At 44.7% G+C, this 12,838-nt stretch overlaps 1 protein-coding gene across 2 annotated transcripts in view; it reads left to right on the top strand.

Annotated features, from left to right (window-relative positions):
• Positions 1-12,838, top strand: part of FRAS1 (Fraser extracellular matrix complex subunit 1) — a 491,248-nt gene that overhangs the window by 278,963 nt on the left and 199,447 nt on the right. For both annotated transcript variants that reach the window (XM_051820195.3, XM_051820194.3), the window contains 2 exons: positions 8,278-8,418; positions 11,103-11,246. In XM_051820195.3, the coding sequence (XP_051676155.3) occupies positions 8,278-8,418; positions 11,103-11,246 (285 nt within the window). The remainder of the gene's footprint in view (positions 1-8,277; positions 8,419-11,102; positions 11,247-12,838) is intronic.

Here is a 12,838-nt window from a genome sequence, read left to right as displayed (position 1 = left end):
TGCAAGATGAAACCAAAGGACACTCGAGATATTTAATGAAAATCCAAGCCTATGATTGGAAGACCAAACGATCTATGTAAAATTAACACACAGTGCCCAAAGAGGACAGTTTACTGGAAGCTGAAGGAGAGTTGGTCTGTGTTCCTTACACGAATGTTTATGGAGTGTCTCGTGGGTGCCAGGCATTCTGGGTATTGGGGATGCACTAGCAGTAGATGAGCCAGATGAAAATTCCTATTCTCACAGAATTTATAGTCTAGTGAAACAAACGGATGATAACTGAATGGGGCAACAGAACTCATGGTACGCTCTTCAGTGATGGTCTGTGCTGTGGGGCCCACGGCCAGGTCACGGTGGAGAAGGAGGAATGGGTGGAGGCAGCTCCAAAGCAGAGCGGCTCTGGCAGGATGGGGATGGCCGCCTGCACTTGCGTGCCCATGTTCCTGTCTCGTCCTCCCAATGGAAGGGGGCGCTTCGGAAGCTAGAGCTGTGACGGTACGCTGCTTTCCCACGCGACCTCTGTGCTTGCAAAGTGAGGCTAGAATCGCTGATGCTGGAGAGGCTCTGTTCCTAACCCCAAGAGGTGACCCAGGGCGGGGTTTAGTAGACAGCTGAATTTGTGCATGTTTAATAAATGCCAACATGTAGCATTAGCTAAAAGAAGGCTGTTTGTCATTTCATTCCAAGTTCCAGGCCCCTATATGACTGAGTATTCTCTAGCACTGACAGATCTGAGTTCTAATAAAAATCCCAGAAACAGAAACCAAAACTTAAGAAACATCAGTCAATAAAACTAAACAAATGAATAATAACTCAAAGGCTCCAACCCAGCATCAGAAGAGCATCCCTTCCTCTTTGATCCTTCCCCTCCATCAGTTTCCCGTGCCTCTGTGTGAGTCTGAGTGTACTGAGTGTAGGTGAGGCCTCCAAGGTGGAGCTGGGTCGGGGGAGGTTGCTCAGTTACCCATCCGCAGGCCACCGCTGTCTTAGGAATCTGTGTGCTTGGTCCCGCTGGAGTCCTTTAGTGACAGGGCTGTTTGTGGCAGCCCAGGGCTGGAGGGACAGGAGGCCTTCCCTACGGATGCTCCTAGCACCAGGTCAGATTGCGCAGCTCAGTGTGGCGTCTCCCTTTACTCCTGATGAAAAAACATTGTTTAAGGACTCAGTTATTTTGAAGACTTAGCATTTAGTTGAGGTCTCTCTAGAGTGGAGCGGCTCATAGGAATCTCCTGGGAATCAACATGCAGGCTCAGAATGAGTAGGGCTGGGGTGGGGTCTGAGTTTCCGCCTTTGTGTCGTACTCTTGGTCGAGGCTGATGCCACTGACCCATGGGCCATAGTTTGGGTAAGCAAAGCTTCGAATCAAGGAGGAACATGTATACCTACCGCTGTAGCACTGGTATGCTTATTTTTCTCAAAATGGTTTTTAAAATGCTGACTGTTAATTCTTCTCATTGCCTGCTTTATGCATATTACAGAAACCTGAGAAAGCACAATAAGAAAAAAGAAAAGAAAAACAGCTATTAGGTTTCACAAATTCATCACATAAAAACAGTAATTTTGCAGTGTGTGTGCCCCACATTTCATGCATGGAATATACCAAGATATTATGGATTGTTTATCTGGAATTCAAATTTCACTGAGTGTTCAGTATTTTATATGGAAACATTACCTCTAGCTCTTCCAAGTTCAGATAATGATTTTATTCTGTTGGTTTGGATTCTTACAGTCGTGTATATATTAAATATACCTGTTGTGTTCGTGTGTCGCTTTGTAGTTCAGAAATTTCTTACAACCAATCATTGTGTTGACAGCGCTCTGAGGGCACATACATCTATTCCCATTTTATAGATAAAGAATAGTGAGGCTTAGGAGGAACCGGAATGACTTAGCAGTGGGGGATCCTGGGTTCTGAAACAGGACGTGGTTTCCTCTTTCAGAAGTTTTTTTTTTTTTCATTCCAAGCCTAGACCCCTGGTTCTTTGTGCCGGTCTAGAGCTTTGCAATTTAACTTCAGGCCAGGCCATCCAATTACCAACGCAGCTCAATCACCATTAAACAATCTGGCAGTGGTGACCAGGACTGATATGAACATGATCAGGATAATTAGATGAGCCCCATAATTGCCCCAGTTCTGTGGCAAATTAACACTGGGTTCTTTCAATTCCCACACCAGTCAGCGAGAGGATTTGAGATAATAGAATTTTGAAGAAATTATAAGTTTTATTTTAAAAATGCACTCTATACTACAATAATGAGTTTTACTTCCATATCATCTAATTTACTACCTTATTTTTTTTTTAAGAACACAGTAATAACCCTTGCAGCAGCCCCTTTCCTGCATCAGCGCTCTTGTCATTGTCCTCGAGTGGTGACAGAGTGTTGCTCCGGTAAACATCGGGGATTTCGGCAACTCAAGTTCTCCAAGCCTTCCTTTTCAGTCTGGAAGACAATTTGCTTCCCCCAGGCTGGGTCTTACTGCACAGGACAAGATTGCACCGAATCAATGCAGGCTTTGTATCAATTTAAAAACAGATCAGAAATTCACCAGTGATTTTGGTGTATGAATTAACTTGCTTTCAGCGAACAGGGAGAAATAAAGTAGACTGTGGATTTTGATCTATTTAGTTGTTGCTGTGACTCACCCACGGCCTGAAGGCAGAGTTTTAATTAAAGATATAAATGGGCAGGAATCTGCCTGCACAGCTTAAGAGTATGTTCCCATGAAGTTGGATTTCTTTACATTCACTGAATAAAACATATGGAATCTATATTAAGCGACTCTCGATAATATAGTCCCCAGGGTGCTGACATAAGCTCTACAAATACATGCCTTCTGGTCGTGCTCCGTCGTGTTCCCTTTCCTCTTCTGGCTTTTACAGCTTGGGTGTGCCAGGCTCTGGGGATGGAAAGATGAAAAAGACACAGCCCATGCCTTAAGGGGAAGCCTGATCAAGCAGCAGAGACTGACATCTGCACAAGTACAGAAAAGCGCACGTAACACGTGCTGTGATGGCAGCCAGCACAAACCCAGAAACTGTGCGCAAGTTGCTGGCTTTTACCCAGAGAGAAGTCAGTGAGGATAGATTTGTGGGGAGAGAACTTGGCGTGATTAAGCTTCTGAAGGATTAGTGGGTGTTCCTCGGCCAAAGAAGGCACGAAAGGGCGTTCAAGGGCAAGGAGAGAGCAAGTGCAGAGAGAAGCCTGGTGGATTTGCAGAAGCGGGAGCTGTTTGGCTTTCCTGCAGTATAAAGTCAAAGGAAGGGAACTGTGGGACTGCCGTGTAGGCACGGTGTGTGTCATATTGTGCAGTGCATTGTATGCTGTGCTAAGGAGTCCAGAGTTCACTAATGTGTTGGTAGGCAATTAAACGTAGGGAAATGGTTCCATCATTTGGCATTTTGTAGTGGTCTACCTGACAGCTTTGGGGCAGATAAATAGGGAGAGACAGCCAGGAGCTGGTTAGGAAGCTGCTGCATTAGCGGACATCGGGAGCGTCATTGGAGGTCTAGAGAAAGACACCACACAGGTGGAGAAATTGGGATAGATGAGACAGGTTTAGGAAGTAAAATCAACAGACCTTGGAGGCGTGGGAGTGAAGGAACAGTTAGCATCCATGATAACTCCAAGGTTTTCAGTGTGAGTGACTTGGTACACAGCGGGGCTACCAAGTGAGACTGGAAATACAAAAGAAGTGCTCTATATGGCGTGGAGGTGGGGTCGTTGATGATGAGTATGGTTTGGGACAGTTGTCACAAGTTACATTAAGGGTATGTAGGAGGAAACCATTATACTGAGTGAAATAAACCAGTCCTCAAAAGACTAATTCCATATGCTTTCCCTGATCAGTGTAACTAATAGAGTACCTAAAAGGTATTCTATAGAAGCAAAATTGACACTTTGAGATGCAAGGATTTTGAACAGCCCTTGTCTTGACTGTTGAGGAACATTGTTTTTTTCTTCACAGTTTGTTGAACTCTCTACTAACTGTAGGGCTAACCTGATGAGTATGAAGGTAACTGAAAATAGGTCTTTGTGAAAAATAAGACTGGGAGTAGGAGAGGGAAGAGGAAGGAGGGTGAGAGCGTGGGTGGAAGGGAGGGTAGGGTAGAAAGTATCACTATGTTCGTGACTGTGCATATAGGTAATACATGAAATTTGTATACCTTAAATAAAATTTAAAAAAGAAATGAATGAGGAATATTATTTTGGAAATAAGGAGTATGAGGTACCTGTGAAATAACAAGAAAAGCTTTTCCCTAGCCCAGGCAGTAGATTTATGTGTTTGGAGTTCAAGGTAAAGGCTAGAGCTGCACACATAAATTTTAGACTCACCCGCATGAAGGTCATCCTTAATGCTATGGCTAAGTTCACCAGAGAGTGAGAACAGGAAGGGCAGAGAGTCTAATTTGGGGAAGCCCCAGTATTTATGAGGCAGCCAGAAGAGGAGGCTGCAGAAATGAACAAGGACAGAACTAGATGAGTGTGACGCCAGTGTTGCCACACATGGACCCACACACTTATCTTCCCGCCCATTGAGTCAGCGAAAGTCCAGTTAGGGAGGATGTGTGATGAGCCAGGGCAGGGACTGCGATAGATTCTGCAGGAATCACAGGTGGAAGAGCTGTGACCCCCACCCTAACAGAGTTCTAGTGGGGAGAGGAAAAAAAGCGGGAGGGGACGGGACAGTCAATTACGTTTGACCTCCCTCCTTTCAATCACTTCCCCCTTGCCAAGACTCCTACTGCATGTCCTGGAGAATTTCAATATCTGCATCCTCTTTCCAGAGAAGCCTACCTCAAAAATTGTTCTGAAAAAGCCAGGCAATTTTACATGATGTGAAGGCAGGGATGCACTGCATTTATGTATCATTAAAAGCAAAGAGAAGTAGTAGTGTCTGTTGTCCGCTTACATGGCAAATGGCACAAACAAAGCCTGATATGTTTTCACTGCGTCAGGTATAACTTTTTCTGGAGTCAGGGTGACTGGACTTCAGAGCTGTCTAAGGACCTGTTGGTGCTGACAATTTGAGTGCTTAAACTTGGTTATACTTCTTCAGAAATACAATCAGCCATCAACTGGAAAGGCAGTCTCTAAAAATGTAGTTTTACAAAGAGGAATTATTCATAGAACTTCTTTTAAATATCTGCCCTATTACGTCCGGTAATGGAGTTAGTCTTCCTTGACGAGTCTTAGACTTCACACAGAACGCCTGCTATCAGCTCAGCTTCCGTGGAGTGATTGAGCCCAATAAAAGTCACTGGCATAGCATAGACATTTCCCAAACCACCACAGGATTGAAGTTCCCTGGGCTTGTTTTAAAGGTGCAGGTGCATATGCCTGGACTTCCTTTATAGAGCAAGACACTCCGAGGTGAAATCACCCAGCGCGCCTTTCCGTGTGTGCTCACAGCAGCAAGCTGGCTCATGATCGCGTTGGTTCTTAAATATTTCCAACGAAGGCAATTCTGAAGTCTGCCATGGTGGTGTTCGGTGGGGCTTGCTTCTGAAATCTAGGTGGTGGCACGGGGACTGTCTCCTGCTCTTCTGGGCCCATTGCCTTTTTAACTTGTGTGTCCTCTTCCCTTCCTATTTTATGTAACTCGGAAATAACTTCTATTCACATCAATCCAAGTTGTCACATGGACTTTGTGACCAAATGAGATGGAATAAAATATGTTAATTCATCTTTCCTCAGTTTTTTTTTTTTTTTCAATTCCACTGTGATGCGTCTTTATTTCCTGTGTATTAGGGTGATTTAACAGAAAGAGCTGGGGCTTTTAGCAATCTTATGAAGTTACTATAAACATATCGGTATTATCCTAAGGATATTTATTTTAGTATGTAGAGAAAAGCTGTTGCTTCAAGTTGCTTCCACATCTCATCCTGGAAAGCTCTGTGTTGACAATGTAATTTAGCAGTTCTTTGAGAGATTGCCACCTGAATTTCTATTACATGATGTTTCATTTTTGTTAAACATGTCTTACATAAGAGGCTAATGTATATCCCTTTATAATTATATTTGTTTCAACATCAGTTTACTTATTCCCATTTTGGTTTTTGAAGAAGATTCTACAAATTGAATTCCTAATTGTGTCTTGTGCCAACAGAGCTGTTTATAAGGCAATCTAAAAAAAATTTAGACAAAGGAAATTAATTAAAAATATAGGGCTCTAGTTCCTATTTTTCATGTAATAAAAAAATGTCTTGAATGGATATAAAATTCTACAGTCAACCCAGGGACGATAATCAAAATATTAATCAACCAGTGAGGCAAGGGCACTGTCCAATGAGAATGGACATTGGCCTCAGCTCTTGAGCAGGTCCTGCAGGGTCTCCGGGTACAGGTGTTAACCCTGTAGGTGCTGGGTTATGGGGGAGGCAGGATGTTAGCTGTGAGACCAAGGCTGTAGCAAAGTGATAGAAGCTTAGAGCTATGGCCGTATAGCAAGCAGTGTGAGTACTTTAACAACCACTACGGATAGACCAGAGTGTCCTAGCTGAATATCAGCTCTATGTCACAGATTACATGTTAATTTATTAGAGGCTGGTGGAAAGGGACATCCTATAATATAAAATGAACTCTGGTTCTTCTGATCCTGCTGATCTGTGAGTCTTCTGGGTACTTGGGAATAGAAGCAAGAGGAATTCAGCGGGCTGCCTCTGCAGCCTGGTGGATCTTGTCCACCGTGCAGAATGTGTCACCCACATGGGGAAGAGCTGAGACTTTGTCTTACTCATCCCAGGGTCCCCAGCACCTGGACTTCGTGAGGCTTAACGATGATTGGTGGGGAATGGCTGATTGTCTTAAAATGCAGGTTTTATTATTCAGCTGTGGCAAGGTCAACAGATCAGGATTCTGTTGTATCTGAAACTAGAGTGATTTACTCACAGTTCCCAAGAGAATGGGGCGGTCCAGGACTTGAAGAGCTCCATGGAGAAGCAGCACAGTCAGACAGGAGGCAGAGGGGAAGGTGGGCAGCAGCCTCTGTTGCGGTTTCCCAGGAGGAATATACGTGGCAGTGTAAGCAGGTTTAGGGCTGGGTAGTTGGGGCAGCTTCAGTGCCTGGGGTTTGTAGGGGCTGTCTCTGGTCGTCCAAACCTTGTCTGAGGCAGGAACAGTGGAGCAGAAGAGTATGGATAAGGGAGGCAGTGAGCCTTGGGCTCTGGGTTGGTATTTGCCCATGAGGGGCATGCTGATAAGCTGGTCATGTAATCCTCCAGAATCAGCATGGTTCCACAGGTCAAAGAATCAGAAACACAGGGAATAAAAATGGCTGCTCTCAGGAAATGACACAAATATCTCGTTGTCCTTGAAGATCTGAGGAAGGCAAGCGCAGAGGTTTTCTTCCTCTTTGTACCTGTGCTAACATAGCACTGAATGTTGATAATTACAGTTAAGATTTATAAAGCCCTTACTAGGTGTCCAGCGCCAACCCAGGAACTTTGCATGCGTCAGCTCAATTAGTGTCCACAGCCCCCCATGCTGGATGCACTGCTTGTGTCCTTGTGCCCTTATAGAGGAGGAAGCAGGAGCACTGAGAAATTGTTTAACTTAGTCAAGGTCATGTAGCCCTGTGAAGCAATGTTCTCATTCTCTGTGCTATGCCAGGGATCTTCAAAATGTTTGTGGAAAATCTGCATCAGGAATGGACTATGCATGGACTTCAAAAATGTTCCCCCAAAATAAACTTAGCTTTGAATTCCACTTCTCCACAGATTTTTCTTGATGTCCCCTTGTACCCTGCCTCTAATTCATTGTATTCCCGTTGCCTGCTTGTGGGCCCACTGTTGTAGCTGGTTTGAACAGCTCAAAAGGCTCATCTGTGTATATCCTGTCGCCATCACAGAGTGGACATTGTAGAAACTTCTGTGACATTGTTATGTTGAGCTTCTCTTATGCAGCCTGCTTGGCGGCTCAGCACCTAGTGACAGCGAGAGAGCTGTCCCAAGGGTGGGACAACTGCTTTATGGTTTCTTGTTCTTGATTTGCTATTCTCTGAGGACAGGAACTTGAAAAAAATGTGGAACTCTACAAATGGTTATTTCTATTATGTGACGTTTGTGCTTTACTGATTCTGAGTTGTTCTACAAATGCTTGCTTTGTGGGAGGTTGCCTTTAGAAAGAAGTACGCAAGGTGTGTGCTCTGCTCTTGGGAAAACCATGTGGATGTTCAAAACATACTCCAACCCAGATATGTTAGCAGCAGAGAGGTAGCTGCTGTCTGTGTCACGTGGGGCATCCCTCATGGTCTCCTCTGCTTTCTCTTTCTCCCAGCCTGCCACCAATCCTGCTTCAGTTGCGCAGGAAAGAGCCCACAGAACTGCACAGTCTGCAGGCCGTCCCAGGTGCTGTTGGATGGGCAGTGCCTCTCTCAGTGCCCAGACGGCTACTTCAACCAGGAAGGTACTTGCACAGGTGAGTGTGTAACATGCTGGGCCATGCCCCCAGGCCTGTGTTTTGTCTTCATAGTGCTGCGAGATGCCATCATTAGAAACCAGGCTGTACCAGGGACTAGTGTGGGGCTGTGAATCCTTGTCTTGAACTTGCAGGTGTAAAGGGTATAGGGTGCAGGGAACAAGGGAAATTCTGTTTGTTTGAAAAGGGAGTAAGGATGTAATGAGAAGTTAGAATTAGCTTTACCCTAGAGACTAAATTATCTGAGTGAACTCTGAACGGGATCCTCTCTTGCCTAGAAGACCGTGATCTGAGTAGATAACTCATGGACTAAATAATGTTATTTATGCCCTGCAAGAACCAGGACTTAGTTCATGATAATACACTATTGCATAGCTCTTTTTAAAGTTTAAAATCGGGGCCAGTTCTGTGCCATAGTGGGTAAAGCTGCCACCTCAGCATCCCATATGAGTGCCAGTTCAGGTCCAGGCTGCTCCACTTCTGACCCAGCTCCCCGCTAATGGCCTGGGAATACAGTGGAAGATGGTCAAAGTGCTTGGGCCCCTGTCACCCATGTGGGAGATCTGGAAGAAGCTCCTGGCTCCTGGCTTCAGCTTGCCCAACCCTGGCCATTGCAGCCATCTGAGGAGTATACCAGTAGATCGAAGATCCTCTCTCTCTGATTTTCAAATAAATAAATATTTAACCAAAAAATTAAAGTTTATAAGTGAGAGTCACTGATAATCCCACATCTCAAAAGCAGTGACTTTCAACCTGGTGATCTATTTTTCAGGATATACCTTTATGCATGCTATTATAATTATAATGGATTAGAGCTATGCCTTTTTCTTTTTCAATAGTTGTTGAGGCCAGCTAATAGGAAAAAGCCTATTGTTAGGAAATTGTATTACATGTATTCCTGGAGTCCAAATATGTGTGGTAAATTTCTAAAATATTAACATTTGTTAGTCTCAGCTAACCTTACATTCCAAAGGGGAAATTCAGAGTGGACACAAATTTAGATGATTTCTGACCAACTAGTATTTTTGTTCTGGAATTGTCTTCCCTTTTCCAAGAACCTTTTTAATCTCTCCGGGGTCCTGGTGAGTTGTTTTCCTTTAAACACTGGCATCTCAGTGGGAGGATGTTCCTGACTGCTTTGTCACTGGGTTGTCCTTGAAAGCTGTTTCTGTTCTTAGGTGTTTTCTAGCCAGGTTGGTTTCCCTGCGTGTTCAGTGGCTTAGGGGAAGAGAGTCAGAGAAACCGTAACTTTTCTCTGTCTGCTTGAAGCTCGTCGATGGATGGTACCACCAGCAGCAGGGCACCAGGTCATGGGAAATATTCCAGTGGGTGGTGGAAATCATCCAGTATCTTTGGCATAGGCATTTTCCAAGTCGAGAGCCTCAGGAATGCAGAAGGGGGTGATAGTTAGTGCTATCCTAATCAGTGGGTTTTTTTTTTTTTTTTGGCTCTCTTTTTTTTCTTTTTTTATAACTCCTTATCTTCTCTTAGGCCTCTTGCCAGAAGTGAGAGGTGGTTGATTGTACTTGAAATCTGTGCCTTTGCTTTCTACCAGCCATGGGCCAGGAGGAAACTCATCAGTCCCAGCCAGCTCTACCCAGCTCCAGTCCCTCAACTCCCCTCCTCTTGGGCTTGAACTTGGTTAGACCTCCTCGTCCTTGGCAGGGAAATCCTTAAATCTCCTTCCATGTGCTTGCTCCTGCTGCCTGCATTGGCAGCAGAAATGCAATGCAGCTGCAACCTGCTTTGGTTCCTTGCCACGCTTATCTTTATTGCCGGCACCTTATCGAGACTCCCTTGGTTTTGTTGTTGTTGTTGTTAGTGTTGTTCTTGGCTTTGTTTTTTTTTTTTTTTTCTCAGTGTAGTACTTGTTAATTTGGTGGTTTTTCTGGGGAAGACATAGCTTCGACATAATTTTGTCTGAGGGATTGAACTCCAGATGCAGCTCAGGATAACCTCCACAAAGAGGACATTTTCTGTTCTTGGTATTTTAATTAAGTATTGCTGATAAAACAGTCATCCAAGTTGTGGCCCGCAGGGAGAGTCTGGCTGGCATCCAGCTCGAGTGAGAAGTTTCTGTGTCACTTGTCTGTCAGAACTTCTGAGCAGCAAAGTCTCTTGCTCTTTCTTTGAACCATAGGATTGGGGACGGGGGAGTCTTACTACTGCCGTTTGTGCTTTGAACTTGGATTTGAACTTCCTGACTTGCAGAGGTAGCCATGGCTGTGCTGTCCTTCTGGAATGCGTGGTTGATTACTGAAATTTTTATAGTTCTAAATTTCATAGTACTTTTATTGAGACTTACAGGGGTGGATCACCCAAATCATTTGGCCTGGCCCTGCCAATGCATCCGCAGGACAGACTTGAAATTCAATAAATCTATATAGCAGGCTAATTTTTAAGTTGATAATTTTGTATGACCCCAGTAGTGGTGTTATAAATACCCAAAACACACTTGGCAGAAAAATGTGTCCCCCACCGCCACCCATGGAGAGCATTCTCATTGATACCAGAAGTGCAATTGCTTGGCCAGTTCTGAGTATGTGCCAGACTTGCTCTCGAATCTTCTAGGAGTGATCAGAGTGTAAGTCTGTTCTCAATGTAACATGTGGCCTGCACTGAACACGTCATGTGTTTACATGCTGTTCATTTCAATCCTGGCTTTTATTCCCTCCCACTCCCAGAATGCCACCCAACCTGCAGGCAGTGCCGTGGGCCTTCGGAGTCCGACTGCCTCTCCTGTCACCCTCACATCACGCTCACAAGTGGGATCTGCAGAGCCAGCTGCAAGGAAGAGCAGTTCCTCAACCTCGTGGGATACTGTGCTGGTGAGTGACACCTCCTTCAGGGTCCTCAGAAATCCCTGGGCAGATGCCAGGGGTCTTCAGGCCAGGCTGGAGAGGGCTCTTGGACCTGTCCGTTGTCTTCAGAGTATGGTTTCTTTTATAGGAGACATTGCCCTCCTGTACGGCAGCTCACCTCACTACCTCGCCTCAGGCATTTGTGAATATTGGTAGATTCACGTGGAGCTTCTAATAGTGCTCTTTGAAGGCCTGAGAAAACATAGAGCCTCATATTAATGAGGGGTGAAATCATGATCATAGTGCCTTTATATGCACTTGACAACTTCATCGTAAGATCGCAAAATGTATTCTTAAAACAATCACTCCAAAGACCATCTCTCTCTTGTCTCCGTGATTTCCTGCTTCTTGCTATGGGGAACCTTTGCCACTAGCCCCAGGCATGAAATTTTAGGGAAATTAACCTGAAAGTAAATCAGCTTGCCCCAAGAGATGGGATTTTTTTTTTCTTTTAGATTTCTAAAAAGAAAAACAAATGTAGGGAAGCAGTCTGAAATGTGAATGATGTTGGAACCATACATCATTTACGTTATCTATCTATGTATACAATACATCCATCCATCTAGACATGCAAATGTACACACACCCACTCACAAATATAGGGAGTGCCTAAGAATGATCAGATGCTCAGAATACAGACAAGAATGAGTAAAACAATGACCTTGCCACCAGTTTATACCTTCGAGAGAAACATTGACCAATTTATGGATTGTCATATCTCTTGACCCACTTCTGTGAAGTATAGGAGAAATTCACAGACATTTGCTTTCAGCAGCCCTGAAAGGCTTGGCTAAGAGGCATTCTAGGATGCTACTGGGCATATGGGAAAGGAGAGCAAGGTAGGACCTAGGAGAGTGAGTGCTAGAGGCGTTGACCTAGCTGTAGGATTTGGCTTCCTGCAGGAAGGGGGTGTGGCTAGCTGGCTAGATCACAGTATCCAACAGGTGCATTTAGTCTGGGACAGCACTGATATCTCAGTTGTCTAGTCTGGTATGTGGGGCAGGGCCCAGTAGGTCAGGGGTGGTGCTGCTGGTGTAACTGGTGGGGCCATGGTCTGAGTGACCATCCCTTTTTGTACGTGACCTTAAGATTAGACATTCATTCTGTACCCTAAGAAGACCCAACTGCCAGGTATAAGGCTACAGCTGAAAAATGCTGGATTCAGAGTAGAAGCCCAAATTTGGAGGCTCTGCAAACATTTTGGAGGCTGCAAAAAGTAGAATCCCAGAGTCCAGGCTTAGAACTAATTGGAAATCCTACATGCTATAGGGTATGAAGTCATTGACAGAGTTGCCAGTTGTAGTAAGGACTGTGGGCAAATGGGAGACAGTCGTGCCTACCCTCAAAGGAGAATCTGGCAGTGGGAGGAACTGTTGCTACAGCTGGTTACTACAGCTTTAAGGTCAGCTACTGAGTCCTGCTTTAGGATGTGGGGGAGCAGCTACCAGGAGAAATTTTGTGCCATGGTTAAAACATACTGTGGATATTTACTGAGAACCCACTGAGCACAAAGTACTGAGTTGCTGTGTGAGGAAACACAGATATTTTTTCAGGCTACT

This window comes from Oryctolagus cuniculus, chromosome 8 (assembly GCF_051225735.1).
Source record: "Oryctolagus cuniculus isolate XC-2025 breed Fujian yellow rabbit chromosome 8, ASM5122573v1, whole genome shotgun sequence".
Lineage (NCBI taxonomy): Eukaryota > Metazoa > Chordata > Mammalia > Lagomorpha > Leporidae > Oryctolagus > Oryctolagus cuniculus.
Note: the sequence above shows the minus strand (reverse complement) of the source record. Positions and strands in the feature narration are given on the sequence as shown.